The sequence below is a fragment of the Mytilus edulis genome, chromosome 1 (genome assembly GCF_963676685.1).
Source record: "Mytilus edulis chromosome 1, xbMytEdul2.2, whole genome shotgun sequence".
Taxonomy (NCBI): Eukaryota; Metazoa; Mollusca; class Bivalvia; order Mytilida; family Mytilidae; genus Mytilus; species Mytilus edulis.
This window is the reverse complement of record NC_092344.1, coordinates 112,947,366-112,973,089: the sequence shown is the minus strand read 5'-3', so window position 1 is coordinate 112,973,089 and position 25,724 is coordinate 112,947,366. Positions and strand designations below refer to the sequence as shown.

Below are 25,724 nucleotides of genomic sequence, written 5' to 3'. Positions count from 1 at the left end.
TTTTTTTATACCCAAACTTTCACCCCTACACCTTACCTTGGTCTGTTTCATTTAACTGTAGTCTAGGTGTTCCTGCAGAATGATTGAGAATTGTGTCTTCATCACTTTCTCCTTCATCCTCTTCAGGAATATTCTCTTCCACATAAGATGACAAGTTTACATTTCTTTCTCCTCTATTGAAAGTGAACTGTGCAGCTGCAAGCATAACAACTTCTTGCTTATATTTAAATGCATAAACTAACATTTATATGAAACCTATTCATGGAAATGCCAAAGAACTTCTATTTACCCTTACTATGCAGGGGCTGTTATCTTACGATCATACCCAGAATACTGTTATTTCGGATCCTATGGTTCTCCATACTTTTGGAGGTCAACTTTATGACATTTATTTCATAGTGTATGCATCTACAAATTTACTATCAATCTTACACCATTTATAGTCATCTTTCTCGGTTTAAAATGTTCATTTTGAGCTCAAATACGGACTTGGATAATTGAAATCAGATAAAACTGGGTTTTTTGGAGGATGGGCTTCCCTTCGATGTCTGACACATGAAGTTCAATGTCTGACACATGAAGTTCAGAGGCCTTAAACTTCCAAATTATTTTGAATCAAAATACTTGCAATGTACAATCAATTGAAAAAAGCAGATAAGCATTTATAATCAATATTTTTACAAAAAAAGTGGTTATACAATATAGCTAGAGCATGTAGAGTGGGCACAGGTGGGCTGTCCACTATGGGAAGGTGGAAAAAGCAAAATCCACACTGGCTGTTGTTTATTTTCAATAGAATCAACCAAGTGTCTTAACAATAAATTTAATTTATAGAACTTGAAATATATACAATTACAACTTTACACATATTAACTTTTACCAGCAGTGTATCTCAGAAATTTGTAAGCAGTTGAGTTTCAAAAGATTATTCCACAGAATCTATTGCAAATGTACTGTAAAAAATGTATTGAATATACATGTATAGTACAATGTAACATACTTATATTTTAATAAATAAGTTTTACTAATTGGTTTTAATTTCAGGTGGCATCATATGGTACATGTACCACTATGGATTACCATTAAATGCAAAATTCATTGTTATTTAAATTTTTAAAAACTTACTAGTTCTTGGTTATTTACAGTTATCATCTTACACTGAAAAATACCTGTCTAAAGAGATAAACAATAAACGTCTTCCGAGACTGTAATATTACCTGTCCCTGGGGAGATACAATAGTTATCCTCTACTGAATGACCAAGGTAATCATCATCTTCCAAAAAATCTGAAGAAAAAACAATAACATATTTGTTTAAATGGTAATCATGGTATTCGCTAATTTCTTCGCAACATCTACAAGAACAACATAGATATATATGAAAGAACCCCAAGAATTTAATATTGTTGAAATCAACACTAAATTCAATTTTAGATCCTTTGGACCTTAATCATGTTAATGTTGACAAATTAGAAAACACGGCCAAAAACCTAGTTACATGGTAAGATTCAACATGTCAAAAGAAAACCCCATATATATTTAATTTTATTGAAAACGGACAAAATTTTTGGTCATTACTGTGAATCACTTTGAAAATGAGGCCAATTTTTTTTAATTTTCATACAGGGTCAGATTTAGCATTAAATTGAATTAAGGTAGCACAATACAAAGATTTTATACCTCCAATTCCCCAGTTTTAAAATGCTGTAACTTTCTTTATAATGCTTGAAAATTTGTAAAAGTGGTATTTATGGATAGCTAACAGATTACTCTTTCAAATTAATGCAATGTTAGTATTATACAACAATTATGTAATCAATTATAATGTTAACTGTGTCTACAAAATTTTACAAAAAATTTTGAAGTTCAATTGAAATTAGCTTCTTCATTGATATCCCGAGGGGGTTGATTTTATTATATGTTGTTCCTAGAGCCATTATCTACAAAAGGGTGTCTCAGATTTTGGATAGAATGTATAGATCAAATTTTACACCTAATAAAAAATTATCTACTTTTATGTGGTAAGGATGTTTACACTAATTAGAGATTTATGAGAGAATGGAATATGATAGGGATATCATAATTTAAGACATCCTTTTGTGGTTCCTGCTGTGTTGATTAAGATTTTGTTGAAATTTCCTGTATAGGTATAGAGATGTAAGAGTTAAATTCATTCAAGTGAACTGAACAAGATTTTCCCATTAATTGCATAATAATTGATTACATAATGATTGCATAACAAAAATATTGCATTCATTTAAAAGATGAATCTTTTATCTATCTATATATACCTCTTTTATTAATTCATATGCAGTCTAAAGAAAGTAACAACATTTTAAAGGTCAGAGATTGGAAGTAAAAACATCTTTGTATTGTGCTACCTTAAACCCCATTAAAATTGGTCAAGAAATAAGCAATTAAAAGAAAGTAATAGAAGGATATTGTTACTGGATCCTTTTCACTAGCAACCCCCTAAAATTATTCCAACCTTCTTTTTTATATGTGGAACCTTGTGGTACAATTTCAAAGTGATCCATAGACTTATACTCAATTATTGTCTGACAAGAAAATCCTTGTTAAATTGTCCATAATTCCTGTCATAACCCCCAAAAAATCAATCCCAACATTCTTTTTGAGCTATGGAACCTTTTGGTATAATTTCACAGAAATACATACACTTTTATATTCACAAGTTATTGTCCTAAAGTGAAACAACAAAAATGCTTGGTTTTGGGCCCTTTTTGGTCCCCAATTCTTAAACAGTTGGGACAATAAGTGCCACAATCAATCCAAACCTTTCATTTGTGGTATGACCCCTGGGGCTGTGGTACAATTTCATTGAGATACATACACTTTTATTCAATTATATATCTGGAAACAAAATGTCTTCGAACAATGACATCATACCATTGACATTATATAAATGTAAAAAAATTTGTGTAGTCACTATAAAAACTGATACAAAATTAAACATAGGACTCAAAATACATCTCATGTTGCAGTGCATGCATACATGTATATACATTTTGTAGTGCTTTAATGCTTGTGATTTTTATTTTTATTTCATTTGCTTGGTTGATTTGTAAAAAAAAACCCATAGCCTTTTTGTTCTTCTTAACTGCTGTGCTATATAATCTAATATTTACATTGTACATTGTACCTCCTGTTAATCTAACATGTGAGGTAAATTTGCAGGAAAAAAAATGTGGGATGAATAATCAATTTGCCAATTACTGATTTGATTTTCTTATTTTATAGAATCCATGATAAATTGGCCTATAACAAAATCGGGCTATACCAAACTCAGACTACTAGAAGGATATAACATGTATAAGTATGTTGTTTTCTTTATTTCGAAATTAATTATCAATACTTCATTTGAAATTAATTATGATTTCCAATTCATTAAATAATTTATTTTGAACATTTCATGTTCTTTTTTTTTAAAGTTTGATTACCGCCAAGTTTTATTTTCTATGATCTAACTATAAAAGGCTATTATTTGAACTTGGAATTATTTCTAATTATGGAATTTGCAAATTTCTTGTGCTTGAAATTTTTCATAAATTCCATGTTTATTCTGTACTTTAATGTTCTGTGCTGCGCACAACACTTTCTATTACAAAGAAGATAATGTAGTCCATTTTCAATAGAATGAACTGAGCCGCGCACAACACTTTCTATACAAAACACATTGGAAGGAAATATATACGAACTGCTCAATAGATTATAATACTAAAATGATCAACATGGAATTTATTAAAAGCACAAGAAATTATGCAAATTCCATATTTAAAAATAATTCCAAGTTCAAATAATATTTGATAGACAGATGGTTAAAACCTCAATTCTAAAGAAAATACAGCTTTTTTTCGTTGTGATAACTCAAGATGGCAATACTTTTGAAGTCATTGCAATAGAAACTATATGCATGGTTTCCGGCAAAAAGTATCATGAACCATGCAGGAGAAGAGTAAAAAAAACCTTTCAAAATATAATAAATACTTTTCCTCTTAGCTTTTTACATTTTTTTTTTGTAAATCTCAAGGTTTAAATGCGCAAACCCATAATATGCTTATGTATTTTGCGTAAAAATTGGATAATTACATGTAAGTGTTTTAATTCCTGCTATTTAATTTGCAATTTCTTTTTTTCTTTATTTTCAAGTCAGAAAAAATCCATTGACATCCCAATTTATTAATCGTAGTCTGAATTTGTTCAATATATTTCTGCATACAAATAATGGTAGGCTGAGTTTGTGATAGTCCGATTTTGTGATAGGCCAATTATGTTTTAGTCCGAGTTATCCAGCAGCGATTTTATATTACCCAATTTTTAAACAAATTACTTCCCTTTGTCAATCTAGACTGGTTGTATACTGAACAAAGTGGCTTTTGCCAAAACAAAGCATGATGAATTGGAAGTGATGTATCGTGGGTTTACTAATTTTGCATGAAAAATAATTTCTGATGTCAAAAGTATTTAGCTTAACATAAAATGTAATTAAAAGATATGAAAACCTTAAAGATTACTCACAGGTAAATTTGCTCTTTCTGCTAGCTCTCCATTGTAAATAAAAATTAGGTTAGGTTGTTAGAAAGTGGGTCGAGTTGGTGAAATAATGGGGTGATTTAATTTGGCATCTTGCAATTTGGCAACAAACCATGCGTCTTCTTAGTTTTAAACTGGTCTGTTGAAAAATATAAACGACTAACACAACAACTGAATGGTACTCCACCTTCAGAATCCAAGAAAATAATGGTTTCTAAATTAAATAACTGTTTTTTATTGAATAAACTACCGTACTACGTTTTTAAATTATTTCCCCCCAAATTTTTAAGATCATATACAGTAAGAGGGTTTAACACCAGATTCATTTTTTTTAAGTTAGATGAATTTCTTTATACCTTCTTCATAGTTCATAGATCTGACATTCCTGTGTCGTGACATTGTAATCTCTCTTCGTTTATTTGTCTATTTTTCGTGTATCAAACATGTATTCTGACAGAAGCATATTGCCACATAAAGACGAAATGAACGACCTTGACCTTAAAGGCCTAGCTTTACTTGATATATTTTATTTAACCTTTTCCGATACAAAAAAAGTTAGACCAAAAACTAAATCAACAATTATTAAAATGATTTTAAGATAAATTTAATTATAAATTCTCAAAATTTTGAATATAAAAACAAAAAAGTTCGAAAATTATTTTTTAGAAAGACTAAATTAATGATGTTTGAATCCGTACTAGACACCAAATTAGTTAAAAACAAAATAAAATTAAAACATTTAAACCACAATTTTTATAGTATGAAACCCCCGATTAAAATGATATATTTGTTTGATTGTATACACAACAAGGTACTCATAACCTGACGTTTTGTTTTAAATAATTATTAAAAAATCAATCTGAATATATTTTTTCGGTATTTGTACAGATCTTAGCCAAAAATATTGCGGGAAACGTACCAAACAAATAAGTTGATGCAACGTACTCTGTCTACTGGTATAAAGGTGAAAATCAAATATATTTTATTGGCTAACCAATTGGCTAACACATCAGATAACCAAACAGGAAAGTGACTAGAAATATTATATAAATCTGTAATCATTAATATGAGGCAGGCATTACCTGTAAATGGGGACGAAGTCTGTATGAATTATTTTTTTGTAACTCAATTATTTGTCAAAAAAAAAGACACGGAAATACAGTAACGTTTCCGATTTTGGTTCTGTTGTTAGGGATTTTAGTTGTGACGTTATTTAAATTATGACGTCATATGCAATGTAAACAAGAAACGCTATCATTAGGTAACGTTTTTTTCATATCAAGGAATTATTAAAAATGAAATAAGTATTGCGCGTTCCTTCCTATTTTATACTAGACTGATAAATATATATTTTACTCAAAGTTTCATACAAACGAGACCGGAAAAAGGAAGTATATTGTACATTTCTGCGCAGGTCCGGGATTTCAAAACATGACATAAAAAAAATTGAACGATTTTGAGTTCATTAGTACAATGAAAAATTCGGGAAATTTTCCCGAATTTTTTTTTTTATTGAATTTTCTACTGTTATTGGGGACTTCGTCCCCATATTAGATATATTTTCGATTAGTTACCCTCCCACCCATCCCTAATGTTTAATTATTGTACTTGTGAGTTATTGCTAAAAAAAAAAATTTTGACAGATTTAACTTGTGCGGGTTATTTTTGTAGGGCCCGCAATTGTGAATACTCTATGTCATGTATATGTATGTGTATAAATTATTTGTTAAATGAACTTGTACAATAATTTTCGGCCAAAATAAAAGTTTTATTTGTCATGTTTTACATTCTGAGCCAAAGATAACAGAGTTGCTTAAAAGTACTCACTGAACATATACTATAGATAGTAAAGAATTTCGAAATGTTGAAGAAAATGAACTTCGCATATAATTATGTGTTTTTAGAATTAAAAACTATACAATTATCTTTGGCTCAGAATACACCTTATCGCTATTTGTCCGCCATTACTGGATGTCACACAGGTTCCCGTAAAATTTTGACGTCATAAAACAAAATATCTGACGCCACAATGGAAAAATGATTGTTGTATGCGTCAAAAGTTCCAGCGGCTGGGTCAGCCGGCCGATAAGCTTAATAGCGATAAGGTGTATGTAAAACAAGATAAATAAAACTTTTATTTTGGTCGAAATTATTGTACAAGTTCGTTTAACAAATAATTTATACACATACATAACATAGAGTATACACAATTGCGGGCCCTACAAAAATAACCCGCCAAACAAGCCCTCAAAAGAAAAAAAAAAAAAAAAATAACTATTCATTGTAAGCCACATACTAGAATGGTTATTTACAAAATATAAACAAAGAATAAATTCACATGCTACAAATTACAACTACATAATTAAAAATATACAATTTACAAATGCGAAATGTCATGAATAAAACACATTCTAAGCTGGGCAACTCCAGCTTCATTTAAATGCAAAACTCCATCTTTAATTGCAAATAAATCTCTTTTAGGAGAGCCCTTTAATAAAAATCTTCTATAAGACTTGATGAAACTTATTTTCTCATCTTTACAAATACCAATTAAGGCTTTATTAATCTGAACTACCTTATTTCCTAACTGAACAAAATCAACTGGTCGCGGTAAAATAGAAGATATCAATATATTTATGTCTCTATTTCTATTTCTTATACCGGTACTATAGATCAAATTTCTAAATTTACATAAAATAATCTCTAGAGTATGTTTCTCTACATCATTGGTACCAAAATGTAAAATAACATGAGAAAAGCTATCAAAATCATGAAGATACATATACTCCTCATCAATAACATATTTAATGTAACCTAAATTAGCTCCGCTTAAACTCTGTACAAGTGTCTTCATCCCATCCAAATATTTCCCAATAGAGTCACACAAGATTAACACCCTCTTCTTCATTACTGCAATTAAGGGATAAATTTAGTCATGGCCTTAGCAACAGAGACTTTTTCGGATAAAGAAAATTGAAGATATAATTTATAGGCATCACTTGCCCAATCACCATGAACTTGTATTAACTCTGCAGGCACCTCAGTGGCGGATCCAGGGGGGGGTTCCGGGGGTGAGCACCCCCCCTTTATTTTTGCCGATCAATGCATTTGTATCGGGACATATGTTTTGCACCCCCCCCTTTGCCCTGGGTGCCCTGGGTTAGCACCCCCCCTTTCGAAAATTCCTGCATCCGCCCCTGCACCTTAGATTCAAAGGCAAACGTCGCACTCCCCTATGGGTAGAAATTAGTCGTGGATTCCTGCCTATCTTACTAATAAACTCCTTAATATACTGCTGAAAATCTGTATATGTCACAGGAACTAACTTGTGTTTACTAGGAAATAAAAAGGCTGGACTATCTCCGGCGGCAGAAATTAATTTACACATATTTCTATATGTTCTCAATGGACATAATGCAGATCTAGTATTTTCAATCAACGGTATCTTCAAAATTCTATTACCCATCTGTATGGTTTTTGACCAATTAAAAATTACAATAGCAATATTACCCTCTAAAATTACTTTATTTCTAGTTAACTGTTTATCTATGTCAAAAGACATTTTAGAATTGGGTACTAAATTAGATTTGCGCGCCATTAAGAAAAAGGCAAATAAAAATAAACACCATATAGTGCACTGCTTTGGATCGTTTTGATTTATAACTCTATTAATATCTAATAACATATATATCTACAGTAATAGCTAAAGCTTGTTGTGGTAAATGCTGCTTCTCTCTAGTAATCCCTTTCAATACTTTTTATAACTTGACAGAATATTCATCTAAATGAACAAAAGGTTTGTCTAACATCAAATGCATAGTTTTAACCCCACATACATAACTTTTTATAGAACTTACTGATTTGAACGATCTACTCAAAAATTGAATAAACAAACAGATCATTTTAATGAAACAGGACATTCATTTAAATTTAAAAATGTACAAAAAAGCAAAAAGGCTCGCCACTGAACCAATAAATTCTTTTTTGTTTCTACAGCAAAGGCTGATAATGTCGATATCTTTACATCCCTTTCTAGTTCTCTAATTTGTCTATCTGAAAGCGTAATTTACCATTCGTGAATAAACTGAAACAACTCATTTGGCACTTCAAATTCTTCTAAATGTATATATTTTGTCTCTTCAAAAAATATTTTAGCATAATAACTATGTAAATGCCAGCGAGACAACATAAGTTCGTTAATGGCGGCTACAAAACAAATCTCACGCAAACAAGATTGTAAAAACTGATTCCTTGATTTTACAGTGTTAATTACTGTTACTGTAACCTGGTTATCACATTTAATTATAATTCTCTTTCCTCTCAATTCAGTTCCCCATAATTTCAGGCATACCACTACTGTTAACATTTCTAATGCATTAATATGAAGCTGTTCATTTACAATAGCATCAGGGAATTCAACATGAAAAAAATGTTCTTTGAACATGCCACCACAACCTGTCATGCATGCATCAGAAGAGAATATGGACCATAATTTGCTATTGGGCTCCGTTTCCTATAACTATAGAAAAGTGATAAAATGTGAATTACTGTAAGAAAAGTTGTAACTACATCTAAAGATGCCATTATTTTTATCAACATACAAGTGTGTGCTACTCTTCCCTAGAAAAAAAATTGAAATTAACAAATTTCAAAGATTATACGACCGTATTTGTGTGTCGTTTCTCGCGTTACTTTTCGCATCCGAAGTGCATAACGCTGACTAATTTATAGATAATCGTCACCGGCAAATTCGTAATTTTTGCTTTAAAATAACAAAGAACATCGACCAATAAGAATAGTGAGAAGAAAATGCCGAGAACTATAAGTATTTCTGTAGCAGGTGTGAGAACACTGTCGTTATTTTGGTTTCCCATTTCGTAACGCACATTTTAGATGGTTTAATCTGCTTTGTTGTAAAAGAATTCTTTGCAACAATATGCAAATACGAACTCTCGCGAGATGTTCAAACAGGTAAATCAGAGATGATTTACATTCTTGTTTTGTTCTTCGGAATAATTAAGTTAGAAAATGACGTTATCGTTATGCGTTACATTTCACACGAAACAGAAGTCCATTTATTTATTAAAATTGTTTTTGTCGTTAAGTTCTAATCATTTCCGGTCATATGTGAAACATGTGACTAACATGTGATCACGCCCATACAGCCGGATATACGAAATACTAGGTCTAAACATTGTATTTGTTTCCAACGGGATGCAGCAAACATAATCTGTAGGCTTGTTTCGTCTTGTTTAAAAAAGGAAAATACAATTTTCAAAGAGATTGCGCCGGGGGTCTATTATTTTTCCTATGTGCATAAAGTTACATACGATCTTGTGTGAAAATAAATGCCCAATGACTTGACAAAATCGATTTCAGATTTGACCGACGTTTTAACACACTTCGTTTCCCAATAACGATGCAAAGGGTCCTTGGAAAATTCAATCGAAATTACGTCTCCTATCATGGTGCCGATGTTCGTTGGATTGATTTAGCTTCAGCAGTAAATATTACTGGATATTTTAAGTGAATAAAGATAATTTAATAAAAAATACATGTTAATGTACCGTTACACTTGGAATGTACAAAGTTGGTATCTTTGTCACAATTTTTAATTAATTTTTTTTATTCATGTTCTGCAAACACTTATCAGAAACGCAATAAACTTGTCAAAGGAAAAGTAAACTTTTACCATGCATGACTTGAAAGGAAGTACTTTATTGATTTTAGCCCACTAAAGTAGGTTAAAATGTGGAAACCATGTAGATGGTGTACAGGTCACAAATATCACATGGTGCCTATTTTAAAGATGCTAATTCCAAGTTAAAAGTTGTTTTCTTTACTGGATTTAAAGAATTTTACATTACCAATTATTTGGAATAAATTGTATATAACTGGAATTTCAAAACCAAATATAAATACATTTTTTTGGCTAAAACATCAAGATACAACGATTATGGTATCCTGTATCAATGAAGAAAATACGGAAATTCCTGAATAAATTGTACTAATTGTTTTCAAAACAAGCACATATTTAGGAGTTTTATAATACTGTTACATTTAAGATGGATTTTAAGAAAAAGTATACTGTTCAGATCATTTTAAGCAGATTTTGCAATAAAATAAAACTAAAAAAATGCTTTCGGTTTCTTATGGTTTCCTGTCGCGTTTAAAAAAAACTTTAATTTAACATTGAAAATAGATTTTAAATATTAACATGAAGCAAGTAACACTAGTAATGGTGTTCATTTATGTCTTTTGAAACATATTGTGCAAAATAAAGAAAATAAAGATTGGTTTCCTGTTTTGTTTCCTGTCACGTAAACGGTGAATCAAAATGTATTAATTTTTTTTCGAAAAACTCAATTGTTCCATTAATACTATTCTAACATCAAGACAACCCACAGAATAAAAGTTAAAGTTTTAGAACTTATAAAAAAGGATACAAAAAGAAACCAAAGGCCGAATACCAAATTATGGTCCATATTTCATCTGGTTTCGACCATTCCTCTATATACATCATTGATACACCATTATATAAAGGTAAAAACTTTTTCCACCATTTGATGTCTTTTTTAACAAGTTCGGGCACCTCACTTTTTTTTACATCTTGATAAATATATCTTAACCAATTAAGTATTTGAGAAATAAACACTCGTCCGGGTCTAACACAACACCCGACAAAATTCAGTTTTCCAACAAGCGATTGAATTTCACTTAGAGGCGAATTCTTTTCCTACCCACTCCAATAAAATTAAATCTTTATCTGTTAATCTTTCAATTAAAATTTCTTAAGTCATTTTAACTGAGTCACAAATAATTCCTAAAAACTCCATTCTAGTTGAAGGACCCACAGCTTTATGTTGGGACTCTTCAATTCCACAGGAAGCTAACACATTTTGTAATTCCAAAAAGGCTTTTGCAGACAATTCTGGAACTTCTACCCTGGCAAAGTCATCTAAATAGTTTATGATATCAAACCCTAAAGATCTATAAATATAAGCAATAGCATTTGTCAATCGTTGACATATTTGTGCAGCTGATCTTAAGCCCATAGACAGCACAATATCAAAAAATATATGCCCATTCCAAGCAAATCCTACTAAAAAGGTATCTCCAATATCAATTGGTATTTGTCTGTAAGCCCAGGCAAGATCCTGTTTGAAAAGATGAGATCCACTTCCCTTTTTCTTTATTAACGAAACTAAATCATCTACTCTTGAGTATGTTAAAGAAACTGGTTCACCTAAATAATTATCTTTATCTATAAATTCATTTACCCCAGTTCCATCAGCCAAACTTAAGTCTAGAATGATCCTTCTTTCCGTTGAATCCTTTTTAGGAACAGTATTCAATGGAGATAAAATAATGCCATGATCAAAAGGATTCACATGAAAAGGGCCAATTATTGCCCCCTTAGTAAGTTCTTTTACCAAATATTTCTCCATATCATTTGGAAACTCTATTGCCCCACAATGATTTTTAACTTGTAACACCTCTTTTTGAACCTTAAAATCTCGTAATAAACTCATAGATTCCTTATTTCGGTGAAATCCAATTGGAAATCCAAATTCTAACAATTTACAAATTTCTCTGTCCGAATAATCACTCAGCATCAATTTAGACTACCACTTTTTGAGAACTTTACCTAAGTTCAAGTAAATATAGAATATACCAGTCAATAAGACTATAAAACAAGACATGACTATATCATGTATATATATATTTTAGGTTTACTCCAGAATTTATAAAAGATATATGATGGCCAGCACTAAACAACCCATTACTCTTGTTACTGGAAATAAGAAAAAGCTTGAAGAATTTGTTGCTATTTTAGGAAAAGATTTTCCTTTTGAGGTATGTACTGAATGTTGTAGCTTTCATGATAAAGATGCATTCAAGTTATTTATTTATACAAAGGAAATGATGAATAATGAACGTTGTGAGTTTTAAACGAAAAAGACTGGCTTCCTAACTTTTTCTTCAAATATTTTTAAATCCTGGTATTTACTTGTGAAAGCTTGTTTTTCTAATACGCATTTACTAAATTATGAAACAACCTATTTCCCCAATGTTTTTATTATTTTAAGACCTTACAGTTTGACATACATTATGAAATAAGGAGATTTTGTTATGATTTCTAATGAGACAACTATCCCTATAGATTACCATACATATTTCTACAATGAGAAAAACCCATACCTCAGAATAAGCTTCAAAAGATCCTGACATGACCAAATGTAAAACAATTTAAACAATAAAACAATGATCTGATTTATGTACGAAACAAATATGATACACAACAGCAAACTTGTAGAGCTATCTGTTTATGATTTGTATACCTGTAGAGAAAAAGAATAGAGGTAAGGTTACTTTTAGTGAACACTTTTTCACTATAATTACCTGAAAAAAATGCACTAGAATCATCACACTTTTGTGTAATGATAATCCCATGTGCAAAAAAAATTGGTGTTTACATGGTTAAAGGGGGAAAATGAAAGAGTTATGGCCTTGGAATATTAATATGGAAAATTGCATGTGCACAATTCTTGACAGATTTTATGAAATCATATGTTTAATCAGCAGTGCCAGTGCTGTTCAAATTTTTGTAAAAGAGTTATAAATGTCTCTTAGAAATATTCATCATATGGACAATTGCATTGTAAGTGCTCTTCCATGTACAATTTTTGACAGAATTTCCTCAAATTTATTTCAGTCGGTTACATTTGTACATTTTTTGTAGAAATTTATATCATCCCTATTAAAAAATTGTCATGTTTCATTTTGTTCAATATTATAATCGTTACATACCACTTGACTTCATGTACCTTTTTATTCAAATGACATATCATTGATAATTATTTTTATATTGAAGACATGATATTTTGAAGTGTATGGTATGTTCAGATTGTTATTTAACTAATTTACTGTCATTTATATATTAGGTGATTAGTAACGATGTAGATCTACCAGAATACCAGGGGGAGCCTGATGAGGTAGCTAGATCTAAGTGTGAATTGGCAGCATCACAAATCAAAGGTCCAGTGATTACTGAGGATACATGTTTATGTTTTAATGCTCTAGGTGGAATGCCTGGTCCTTATATAAAATGGTTTTTAGCAAAGATAGGTCCAGAAGGTAAGAGAAAACATTATATATACATTTCTTTACAAATTTTCTGTGAACCAGTTCAGATCATAATGGCTGCATTTTAGTTATTCCATGCATTAGGTAAATTGATTTTTAACCGACTTAAAATCAACCCTTTTGTTAAGTGTATATTTCTAAATGTGTCTACAAGTGGTCAAACAAATATGGACCTTATTTACCTTGAATCTGAATATGACATAAATTTGTCGAAGATGCACCTAATATATTCCATGGAAAGTCACATTAGTTGCATCTGATATGGAAAAATTACTGTATTGTTATAAAATTGGATGATATGCTTGAATCATGAAACTTGTAGCGTGTTAACTGTTTGCTTCCAATCATTTCAAACAAAACCAAAATAGTCAAATCTAAGTTGACTGTATTATGAAGGACTACATGTTTTAATAAATTTGTACCTCTGATTAGTTGAAAGAGACTGAAAAATCAATTTAAAGTTAAAAGTATGATAACCATCTGTAAAGTTTTTATTAAAATGGGTACATTAATTAATTTCTGTTTCATTTTGTTCTCTTGTGGAGAGTTGTTTCATTGGCAATCATACCACATCTTCTTATTTTACATCTAATAATTGTAACCACATATTTGAAATGAGTTAACACATACATTTTGTAATTTCAGGTTTACATAAGATGTTAAATGGATTTGAAGATAAAACAGCATATGCCTTATGTACATTAGCTTATCATTCTGGAGTTGAAGGATCAAAGGTTATCTTATTTAGAGGTCAGACAGACGGTCAAATTGTCTCCCCGAAGGGACCAAGAGACTTTGGTTGGGATCCATGTTTCCAACCGGATAAGTTTACAGAGACCTATGCAGAAATGCCAAAAGATGTAAAAAATACAATATCACACAGATACAAAGCTGTGACAGCGTTGAGAGAACATTTTATAAAACTTAGTCATAATAAAAATCTTTAATACTCATTTGTCTTCATTTTTATAAATTATGAATCTCAATAATTTGTCTACCAATTCATTTATGGGAAAGGTATATTTATATTGTAATTTTGTACTAGCTATCTTTGTTGAAAGCTAGTGTGAGATATAGCCATTCATCCTGTCATCCTTTTCACTGTCCATCTGAAATATGTTTTTAAATCCTGCCCTTAAACCTCAAAACTATTGGAACCTAATTTTGCCATCCTTCTTATAGTGCAGAGGCTAGTTTCAAAAAGGGAGCTGATGTCCCTTTCATGCAACCATATATAAGGTAGAGCATAGGGTAAAACATGCAATATTTTCATTTCACCACTAACATATAAAGCTTTAAAAAGGATGGGTTTAGATCTTTATAAAAATATTCTAAAACCTGACCAAATTGTCTTTGTTGTGAATTTTGTATTTATCTTTTGTCATATCTAAATGTTTTATTGGCTTTTGAGGAGTTTGGTGTTTTTTTCAGATCTTTAATAGTCTGTCAAATTTCTGTCAAATTTATTCACAGGTTTTTTTTCAGACTGTAAGTAATGTAGAGCTTAACATATTGTATAAGCACTTGTATATTGAACTTTACATGTCTATTTTTTTTCCTGTTGGGTTGCTGTCTCATTGATTTATACACCCTTCATCTCCTTTATTTCATATTTAGTTACTTGTTGTTCTTGAACTCAATGAAAATGGCTAGACAGAATTCAACCAAAATTGCACAGATTTTTATGCAGGACTGGAAATTGTGCACCTCTATTACATTTTTTTCTCTCAGTGATGTTTTTCATCGAAGTGCTAAGTGAAAAGACTAAGCATATTTTCTATCTTATATACTTCAATTTTTCTTTTGGGCTGCTATCTAAGAATGGCTTGGTACATCTAGGGATATTTTTATTGTAATGAGTCGTTGAAAGGTGGAGAACTAATTTTCAATTGCTATAAAAATGTCAAAATTAAGTATATTTAAAACAAGTGAGTATTCCTTTTATAAAATGTCTTCTGTATTACTAAAAAATCGGACATCAGTTACAATTAAAACATGTAAAATCATTAAAGTATATGTGAATGCACAATATGTTGTCTATAAATTTCCATGGGAGATAATCACAAATCATCTACAACCCTTCTCCCTTTTTGTTCAGAAATATTGATCTTATCTCCCTTCAAATCTTCAGGAGAACATATACAAACTAAAAGTATAATCAACCAAATATTTTAGTTTTGAGTTTGAAAACAGCTTTGTAGAAGGCATAGCAAAAGTAATTTTGCAGAAATAAATCAGAATCTAGAATTTTACATTATTTAGCAATTCTAAAATTACTACCTTACCTTTCTGAAAGTTTCATATGACTTATTGCAATACATATGTGACTGCATACACATTTTATAGTTCCCATGAAGTGGTATTCAAGTATTAAAGGATGGTAAATATGCTTTATTTAATCACTTTACACAATGAAAGACCTATGCTTTTTTTCTTCAAAACAAGTCGCATCTTCACCAAATATTTTGATAACTAAAACAGGAATACTATAAATCAAGAAGCCATTGAGAAACATAAGCCAAGTTACAATTAGAGAATGCTTGTTTTACCATTGTACAGATGATAAAATATATATCATAAAGATAATCATCCAATAGAGCTTCTATGTGTAGTCCTAGAATTTTATAACATTAAAGATCTTCTGATATAGTAATGTATAGCTTGGACTAAACCCATAGTTAACACTAATTGATGTGTCTTTATAAAAATAATCATCCAAATGAGCTTCTATATGTAGACATAGAATTCTATATAAAAAAATATCTTCTGATATTGTTATGTAAAGCTCGGACCAAAGAAACTCATCATAGATATCAGAATTGAAATTTTGTATTTGAGCAAGACACGTTTTGTCTAACCCATAGTAAACATTTATTGATATCTAAGATGTAAAGATGGATAATGCATGACCATACTCCAGAGTCATAGTTATTGTTTTTGCCTTGCAGCATCCAGCTGTAGTTATACAGGGCCCTTCTGATATTTTGCAATGCTTTTGTTTGTGTCATTGTACCAAGTCAGGAATAATATGACAGTTGTTGTCCATTGGTTTGATGTGTTTTGTCATTTGATTTTGCCATTTGATTAGGGACTTTCCAATTGAATTTTCCACTGCGTTCAGTATTTTTGTGATTTTACCTTTTGTTGATCAGCAACTCCTCGAAAACGTATTGACTGAATTCCACCAAACTAGCACAGATTCTTCAACAAGACATAAAATTGTGCGCCTACTATTTTGAAGTTATCGGCGTGGTTTCATTGGGTTGACCATAAATATGGACAGTCATTTCCACTTACATCTATCTATACACATTTTCCTTAGGAGACTCCCATAACTTTAATTCATGTCTCAATTATTTTTGTGTGGTTATTATTTAAACTATATGGTTATAAAAAGATAACACTATAACACTATATAGAAGCTGATTTAATTTGGAAAATCCATACATTTGCAAAAAAAGAATTACTTTCCAATATATTTTTAAATCATAGTTAAATGATATTTATACATGTAAATACCTACAAAAATAATATGTTTTCATTGCAACATTAAAAGTTACTAAACAAAGTTTTCTGTGGCATTCAGTTAGATGTGTGTATAAAAGTCAAAATATTCTAAAAAATTAACATGTGTAAAATCTAAAAATGATATAAAATGGCAAGTGATCAATGGTTCTAAAACAAGGTTAAAATCATCAAATCAATCCTTTCCTGAAAGTTTTAACAATAATTTCCTATAATCTCCATAAGTGTCCTCCTCTATGGCTAACGCTAACCCTTTCTTGTACAGTTCCATATATTTATCAGCAATATCCTTCAGGTCAACCTGGAAGTAAATGATAAGTTAACATTCAGGCATATTTTGATACTTCTGAACAAGGGACTTGGCCGTCAATCTTTATTTATTAGCAAAAGTTACAGGACTTGGATTAAAATCATACAAAACAATTATTTCTTCTATACGATCAGTGTTGTGATATCAGTTTGGATAACGCTACGATATTGAATACATTTTTTCCAATGACAGAGCTTCATCTGTTTCTTAAGATAATAAAAAAAAAAACATGTACGGCAAAATGAAATAGTTACATTATAATAATCATTAAAACTACTGCGCAAGTATTCATAATTTAATATTAACTCCCAGTCATTAAGATCTGCATCCAAATTTTCTATACAATGTAGATTTAATTGAGATGAACCTTAATCCCTTTCCCATTCTCAGGTCGATGCAAAAAGTAAAATAACAAAAATACCGAACTGCGGGTAAACTTCAAAACAGAATTTCTATAATCCAATGTTAAAATCAAAGCCCAAAACACATCAAACGAAAGCATAACAACTGTCATATTCCTGACTTGGTATAAGCATTTTTTTATTCAGTTTTTATAACTACCTTAACCTCTCACTTTTTTGACAGTCGCATACATTCCATGGTATATTGACAACAATGTGTGAAGAAAACAAATAGACATAATAGGCAAAGTTGTCAGAATTAGGGGCACAGTAGTCATTATTGTGTTATTATAATTACTATAAAATATAAACAAAAAACGCAGTGAACAAGATTGCATAGGAGAAAAGTATATTGACTCAGTTAAGCTCGAGTTTTTCATCCGAAACTTTTGCAATCCTTGATCATGTTGGTAGTATTTATGTTAGTTCAGGGAAAATGGTAGGATTACACGATGGAATATATGATAACAGAACAAGGGTGCATGTTTCATCAGAGACATATATAGCATTGTATGATATGCCTAGTTTTACAGAGCTTGTGTTCAATTTCAATATAAGAGGCAACGCTTCTGATAAGTGATATAGAAGCAATAATAAAACTTAATATGCAGCAATTTGAGCTGTGAAATAAACACTTTAGGCATAGAAGAGTATAAGATGTTTCAATAAAAGATAATTCAAATTAGTTCACTACATAATAATGATGGACAACTGATGGTAAAATGGAGTCTATTTACCTTTACCCAACTTGGAACATTTGGAGACAAAAAAAATCAAATAAAAAAGGGGAAAACATACCTGACAAGGTCAAGTTAGAAATCAGCCAAACACCTCTTTACATCGGAAAGCAAGTATACTAAGAGCGGAACAAATATATAACGAATGTTTTATCATTGGAAATTTCATTTTTTTATCATCACCAGACATTACATGTCAATTGTCAGGGGTGCTCACTATGCAATAACAGAAAAGGATTGAGACGCAATAGACTTTCAAACGGTGCTCGACTCTACCATAAAGTACAGCAGATGTTAAGAAGCTCAAGTTACAAACTATATGACATAAACGATTTTAGAAAGTATCCATTCTGAAAAACCATTGAAATGAAGAATAAAAAGATATTCCATCATTGCAATGCATTTATTTGGTTTTCATGTTATATTTGTTATTCTCGTGGTGTTTTGTCTGATGCTTGGTCCGTTTCTGTGTGTGTTACGTTTCGGTGTTATATCGTTGTTCTCCTCTTATATTTAATGCGTTTCCCTCGGTTTTAGTTTGTTACCCCGATTTTGTTTTTTGTCCATGGATTTATGAGTTTTGAACAGCGGTATACTACTGTTGCCTTTATTTATTGGTTAGATAACCAAAATCAGAAAACGTTTTGAATAAATTAAACTTTTAAAGATAAGACTTAGTGAAAAAGTGAACAAATTAAACTTTTAAAGATAAGACTTAGTGAAAAAGTGAACAAATTAAGCAGAACGTTTCCTGAAATACTTCTTTAGATTTTTTTTATTCATACCTCACAGTGAGCAACTACTAATTGCATCAGACGTTCATCGTCTGTCCCTGGACCACACATGGTCTCATGGAAACAACTAGCAAAGTATTCGAGAGGATCCTTAATGAACCTCACTGAAATAAAACAAATATATATATACTAGAAATCTAATTTTAATTTTGCGTCTGGCATCACTAATAATATGATTTTTGTCATAACCTTGGAACAAAATAATAAAGAAAGTACTAAGCAATTGAATATACATGTAGTGTATAGAAGCAATACTTCAATCTGATCATCAGGCTAAATAATTCTATGGCGACATGTTGAAAAGTTTTGGTTTGAAATTAGAATAAGTAACATTTAACCAGTGAATTATAAATCAAAAGCTTTGTTCATTATCTAGTTTGCCTAATGTTATGTACATTTATTTGTTAAATAATCCTCTGAACAATTATTTTAACAAAACTAACCAACAGCAAGAAATGCTTTGCACAAATCTCCACTCATCTCATCTGCTACTACAGTTTCTATGTCTTTCTGTTCATCAGATCTATATGCTTCAAAAACAGCCTTCAAATGTGACAAACTTCGTTTTGCTAATATTTTGTTGAACACAGATTCGTCAGTTCCAAACATAAGTTTAGTTCCAGCCTGCAATGTATGTTAAAAAGTTGGACATGTCTGCATTTACAACTTCATTCATTTGGGTTTTCTGATTTTCAGATAGTTTCCCAAAGATAACATATCTTAGCTATTGTCTTTATGCTTTGTGCACCATAGACTTTAGTGTCATTTCATATTTTATAGTTGGTTTTTATTATTATTTTAAAGTTCTGTTTTATATCCTTTTAAGAGGTACGTTTCTTTTTCTCTTTTCTTGGCAAAGGGTGGGCGGAGTAGCCTGATTCCTGGTGGAATTATTAAATGACTATAAACTCCTTTTTACGAAGTGATCAATTGATTAGGGAAGATAAAACTAAATAAATTTCGTGCGTCAGAAGCAATTTTCTTGACTGACCTTCATAATGAACGCTCAAACCCAAACATTTGAAAACCAGGGGTGTATGGAAATGGTCAAACGTTTGGAGCTAAATGACCACGAAAACTTAGTAAAGGTTTTTCTATATTTCATTCTGAACTTGACCTTAATCGGAAATATTTTTATCATAAATAAGAAAAGACAGAGAATTACATCAACGGATAAGAGGCGAGTCGCAACAGTAGTTTACCGATGTTCAAATATCACAAATCCTTTCACGAGACACAACTTCAAAAAGGAAAAAAATAGCTTCACAAGAAAACTTGAACTTGGATCTACTTAATATGATCTCATATGGCATACACAAGTTGTACAATTATCCGGTTTAACTATTTTTGGTTTACTATTATGTTTTATTCATTTCAACATTGTTTATACCACATATATTCTTTAAATAAAGGCAACCGTAGTATACCGTTTTCGAAAGTCAAATGAGAGAAAACAAATCCGGGTTACAAACTAAAACTGAGGGAAACACACAAACAACAAGAGGAAAACAACAGAAACATTGAATTGCATGTTATCATGTTATAACTTGTATATCCGAAGCGCTGTCCCGAATTTACCGTCTGTTACCGTTCAAACGTTCAAAGTGGAATATTGTAAAGCCTTGCCGGATGTATTAGTATAAGTAAGATCAAGTAACGAAACAGATGGATATTCCATTCATTACATCGTTCATTGTATATGACATGCACCTATTCAAATTTACCATCTATACTTATTTCTATAAATCAGGAATTCCGTTGTTTCATTAATGAAGTAAACAACAGACCTATAACTTTTGACTTGACGGGTTTTGGAAAGGTATGGATTGACTGGCTGTTAAAAGTGTGCAGCGTTATTTCATGCATCTATATAATTTTTGTTTGACAATACTACAATATACCTGTTTTAATTCCTTAACATCCTCTTCTACTTGTTTTTGGTCCACAGTTTGATTTTCGTCTCTGTTTCCCTGCAGCAAAGACACCAATATACGTTGGAAATCCCCACTGGTCTCTTCTTTAATATCTTCTTCTAGATCTCTCTCATAAACTATATAATAGCAAAACAATATTGAGATACTGTTAAATATTTAGGAACTAAGAAAACATTCTGTTGTGATCAATATCGAAATCTACAAATGCAGCATGCAGAGTAAGATATGCTATCTCTTTGTGTTATTTTAAAGTTTTTCCGTTTCTTGACAACGTTTGATTTTGTCAGCTATTATCGACTTACCCTATTTGAATTTCCCTTGGAGTTCAGTATTTTTGTTATACTTTTTTTTCTTTGTGTTTTATCACTTTGTTGAAAAAAGCTTTGTGTGTTTAAGCTTTATTGTTCGTTGGATGTTCTTTGAAGTGATTATCAAAATATATGACAAGCCCCTTATATAAAACACAGAAAGTAACACAATGTCTGACATACCTTTCCTGTAGTCTTCTTTAATGTCCTTAATTTCAGAGTTATTATGTGAACAAAGAATTTCGATCAAGGTAACCTCCTTTGTACCAATACCCTGCAAAACAAATTACAAAAAGTTGTATGCTGTGATTTTGCCATGCAAAGAATAATTCAACTTTTATAATGTTTATTGGATATTGCAAAAAAACATATACCCAGTGTATATAGATAAACTACTCAAACTGATGTCTCATCTGTAATTATATACATAGATTTTTAATTCTAAAAATTGAAATTAAAATTGGCAATGTTTCTACATTAAATCATAGATATAGAAGATGTGGTATGAGTGCCAATGAGACAATTCTCCATCCAAGTAACACTTAAAAAGTAAACCATTATTATAGGTCAAGGTACGGCCTTCAACACGGAGCTTTGGCTCACACCGAGCAGCAAGCTATAAAGGGCATAAAAAATTACTAGTGTAAAACCATTCAAACGGGAAAACCAACCGTCTAGTCTATGCCCACTGGTGGCCGTCCGCTGTTTACTGATTTGATCGGGTTGTTGTCTCTTTGACACACTCGTTGTTTCCATTCTCAATTTAATGGTAAACTATATGTCAAAAAAAGTATAGTCAATGACTAGAGGTGTCGATCCAAATAATTTCATAGGATTTAATCAAGTAAGCTTAAAAGATGTATGAAATGCGATGTATCTATTGTGGCTAATCACATGTTTAAGTTATACAACTTACCTTCATGGCTTTACGAAGACATTTGGCATCAAATTCAGTAGACGGTGTCAGTCTGTATATACAAAGGCTTTCAAAATGTCCCGATAGCTCACTTCTCAGGTCCTCTTCTAAGTCCTATAATGTAAGTTATTTGCACAGAATCAATGTCATGACGAACTAAGCAAACTTTAAAAAACGTTATTCTAGGATTAAAAAAATAATTTAAGTAGGCATTTTTGTAGCTTCATAGACATGTAGTCAGAAATAATGTTTAAAATGAATAAGAAGAGAATATCCGTTTTAGAATGAAAATATGGATTTTGGTTGTATGTCAAGTTTCAAAACATTTATGATTTAATCTAATAACCTTGCATACCTTTATTATCTTTTCTATTTAGTTGACTGTCGTATTATGCTGCTTTCAATAACAAAAAACTAAGCATATTTACCCTTCCATATAAGGTCTTGTAAGTAGATTTAACAGTCTGTAATTGTGTGTTGGTATGCGAAGACAACACTTCAATTATCACCTTTTCATCAGTACCTATAGCAAGCATACAAAGAGAATAAAGTTAGAATGTAAATGTGGTAAAGTTGTTTTGGAGTTTTAATTTCTTTTGAATTATACCAGTATCCGAGTAAATTCCATTTACATTTGTAAATAAAAACAGACTTTATGAATTTCAAAATATTTTTAAATGCATTTCTGGATGAACCTTCACCAGGAACGGCTCAAATTCAAATGTTTGAAAGTCAGGAATGTATAAATACGAAGAAACGGTAGAAAGAAGCTATTTGACCAAATGTATTAAGACAACAGTGGTTTACAATATTGCAATATTGATCTCCACTACTTTAAAAATAAATATTTCGGGATTCACCTACCCAGTCCTTTCATAGCTTTCCGCAAACGTTCTGATATTTTCTCTTGATCACCATTCGTGAAATCACTCTCTCCTTTCCCCTTAACTGTGCCCTGAAATAAAATAGAATTTTTTTTTAGTTTACATTGACAATTTGAACTAAATATATTACACTATTTATATATGGTGAAGTCAGTTAATACGATTAGTCATGTGATCCCTCAATTTTAACAACAAAAGATGACAGTTTTATATAAAAACATGTGTACATAGACTTTTTTTTTTTTTTTTTTTTTTTTTTAAGAAAATCATTTTTTTTCAAAATCTTCTGAAGATGGTTTGTTTTCCCTTATTTGACATACACATGGAAAATACAGATTGGAATTCGACAACCGCTGTGCGCAATTGGGAATGCAAAACCCGTGATGGAAAAACTTAAACTACCGTGTACCATATGAAACTTCATTGAAACGTAGGTTGTGGATTTGAACCAACGTAGGGTCTTCCAAAGAATCAATTTCTGCTATCACGCCACGTAAGTGGTATATAAAATTCTCCTGTTTGTTCGTTGCTGATACATTCTTGGGTCAATACTGCTCACATTGCGTAGCTTTTTATCATTAGAATGAATAATTTGATGGAATTCGAAAACCGCAAAATATAAAAGAAAAGATGACATAGAAATGGTTTAATATCAGAAGTTTTTTGTTATATTTGACAGAAGGTAGATGTTGTTTGATGAATCTTGGAATTCTATTTGTAACACTGAAGTAAACAAACTGCTTTGACTTTTATAGTCAGGGTTTAATACATGGTTTGTGATTCGGTGGATGTTCACGAACCATGCAGTGTTTTGCAGAAAACACCATTTTATCAATCTAAACAAAAGAGTACTTTATCCGTAAATAAGCTATCGTAAAACATAAACATAACGATATTGATCTGAAGCTGTCAAATGTTTACATTGGATACCGTTAATGCGCTAATTCCTTCACATCAATTCAAAGTTTAATTAAATCATAAATATTTTAGATAATTAAATATATTTAATTGCATAATGATAGGTTAATTAGATAATGAATGGATTACTTAACGTATATATGGATTAAGTAATGTTACCTCATGATAACAAGCCGCCATTCTGCTTCACAAGTTATTTACACTGACAACGGATGAAGAGTATTGAATGAAACGATGCATAAAAAAGTGATCAATAAGTCAATCTACCGAAAAATATATATAAAACTTTTAATTTTCAGCGACAACATTACAAGCAATACGCTTTCATAATGTCAAGTGTAGCTGGGAGTTTAAATTGAATGCACTTAACAATATACTGGATATAGGTTCTTTTCATCCTGTACTATAATTTTTCCACCTTTTTGTTGGTACACGCCACCTTTTTCATGTGAAATTAAAATTTGTTTATCTTTTCTTAACTTATAATTTAGTCATATCTAACTATGTAGATTGTAAACGAGAAAAACTTCACTATAGAATAACTGTCGGAATGAAAAATGTGTCGAGGTGTCAGCATCTTGTTATAGTCCGGAATTTGGCATCTGATGCAGTTATAAAAAACGCATTTGGTGCATCAACTTTATGGTAGTTGTTTATTTTTAGGTGTACCAGGATCCTCCTAAAATGGAGGAGGATTTAATGGAGGTTATTCATATTATATATTGATATAGTTGATATTACAGTAAAATATCGATAATGCTGCTCCTGCAATCGTTTGATGATATAGTCGAGCAGGCTTGATTTTGTCTAGTTTTATGGACTTTCTTTCCCCTTTAGGAATTAATCTTTAAATTCGGTATCTTTGTTAACACTTTTTCTCTATTTTTGAGTATTTTTTTATGTTTAAATAAAAGATCCAAAAAGAATGAAAGAAAGGAAAAATAAAACGGAACGGCTTTTTTAAGAATAGTCATTGATAGACAGGGAAGGAAAGGCAAAATATCTGTTCGACAACATTTCAAGCAAACACAAATGAAATTATTCATATAGAAATGAAGGTTCCAATTCACTTTTTTTTTATCTTTTGATGGATATGTCTATTTCTCTTAGGTCCCTTTTTTGTCATATTACTCTTTACGCCTTTCAGTACTTCTACATTCTTTGTTTTAAATATTTGACTGTGTGTGTGTCGGACGAAGGATAATCCAGAAAAGTGCTTCGAGCGCAACACATTTATAAAGTGTTATTTTCATTTGTTATAGCACTTGGGAGATACCAGTCCCCCAGAGTATACTCCGTT

General features: G+C 31.0%; 3 protein-coding genes across 5 annotated transcripts in view; 1 reads left to right on the top strand and 2 right to left on the bottom strand.

Annotated features, from left to right (window-relative positions):
- LOC139500179 (HBS1-like protein) overlaps positions 1-5,068 on the bottom strand; it is a 32,531-nt gene extending 27,463 nt beyond the window's left edge. The window contains exons 1-3 of one of the 2 annotated variants that reach the window (XM_071288926.1): positions 4,907-5,068; positions 1,218-1,286; positions 37-195 (exon numbers count right to left, since the gene is read on the bottom strand). In XM_071288926.1, the coding sequence (XP_071145027.1) occupies positions 37-195; positions 1,218-1,286; positions 4,907-4,949 (271 nt within the window). In that variant the 5' untranslated portion in view covers positions 4,950-5,068. The remainder of the gene's footprint in view (positions 1-36; positions 196-1,217; positions 1,287-4,906) is intronic. The other variant, XM_071288920.1, reaches the window with a different exon arrangement.
- A 363-nt stretch (positions 5,069-5,431) lies between these two features.
- Positions 5,432-14,650, top strand: LOC139500169 (inosine triphosphate pyrophosphatase-like). The gene is made up of 4 exons (XM_071288911.1): positions 5,432-5,514; positions 12,282-12,407; positions 13,496-13,688; positions 14,343-14,650. The coding sequence occupies exons 1-4, from the start codon at positions 5,485-5,487 to the stop codon at positions 14,642-14,644; spliced, it is 651 nt and encodes a 216-aa protein (XP_071145012.1). The 5' UTR covers positions 5,432-5,484; the 3' UTR covers positions 14,645-14,650.
- A 2,456-nt stretch (positions 14,651-17,106) lies between these two features.
- Positions 17,107-24,681, bottom strand: LOC139500151 (annexin A13-like). Of its 2 annotated transcripts, XM_071288893.1 has the most exons (9): positions 24,584-24,680; positions 23,487-23,577; positions 23,051-23,145; positions 22,623-22,736; positions 21,890-21,980; positions 21,366-21,514; positions 19,908-20,088; positions 19,456-19,568; positions 17,107-17,523 (listed from the first exon to the last, which is right to left on the bottom strand). In XM_071288893.1, exons 1-9 carry the CDS (start codon positions 24,602-24,604, stop codon positions 17,398-17,400), a joined length of 981 nt encoding a protein of 326 aa, XP_071144994.1. In that variant the 5' UTR covers positions 24,605-24,680; the 3' UTR covers positions 17,107-17,397. The 2 variants fall into 2 exon arrangements, with proteins under 2 accessions (XP_071144994.1, XP_071145002.1); XM_071288901.1 differs by lacking the exon at positions 17,107-17,523 and having other exon boundaries at positions 19,450-19,568; positions 24,584-24,681.
- Between the last annotated feature and the right edge of the window lie 1,043 nt (positions 24,682-25,724).

What these genes read in the sequence shown, in the direction of transcription:
- LOC139500151 (XM_071288893.1), bottom strand. Translation starts at nt 24,604, where the DNA reads ATGGCGGCTTGTTATCATGAG. An exon ending in ATGTTAAGGAATTAAAACAG is followed by an intron (nt 20,089 to 21,365) that starts GTATATTGTAGT and finishes CATACATTGCAG; the next exon opens with GCTGGAACTAAACTTATGTT. An exon ending in TAGTAGTTGCTCACTGTGAG is followed by an intron (nt 17,524 to 19,455) that starts GTATGAATAAAA and finishes ATTTACTTCCAG; the next exon opens with GTTGACCTGAAGGATATTGC.
- LOC139500169 (XM_071288911.1), top strand. Translation starts at nt 5,485, where the DNA reads ATGCAACGTACTCTGTCTACTGGTATAAAG. An exon ending in CTCTGTCTACTGGTATAAAG is followed by an intron (nt 5,515 to 12,281) that starts GTGAAAATCAAA and finishes TATATATTTTAG; the next exon opens with GTTTACTCCAGAATTTATAA. An exon ending in AGCAAAGATAGGTCCAGAAG is followed by an intron (nt 13,689 to 14,342) that starts GTAAGAGAAAAC and finishes TTGTAATTTCAG; the next exon opens with GTTTACATAAGATGTTAAAT.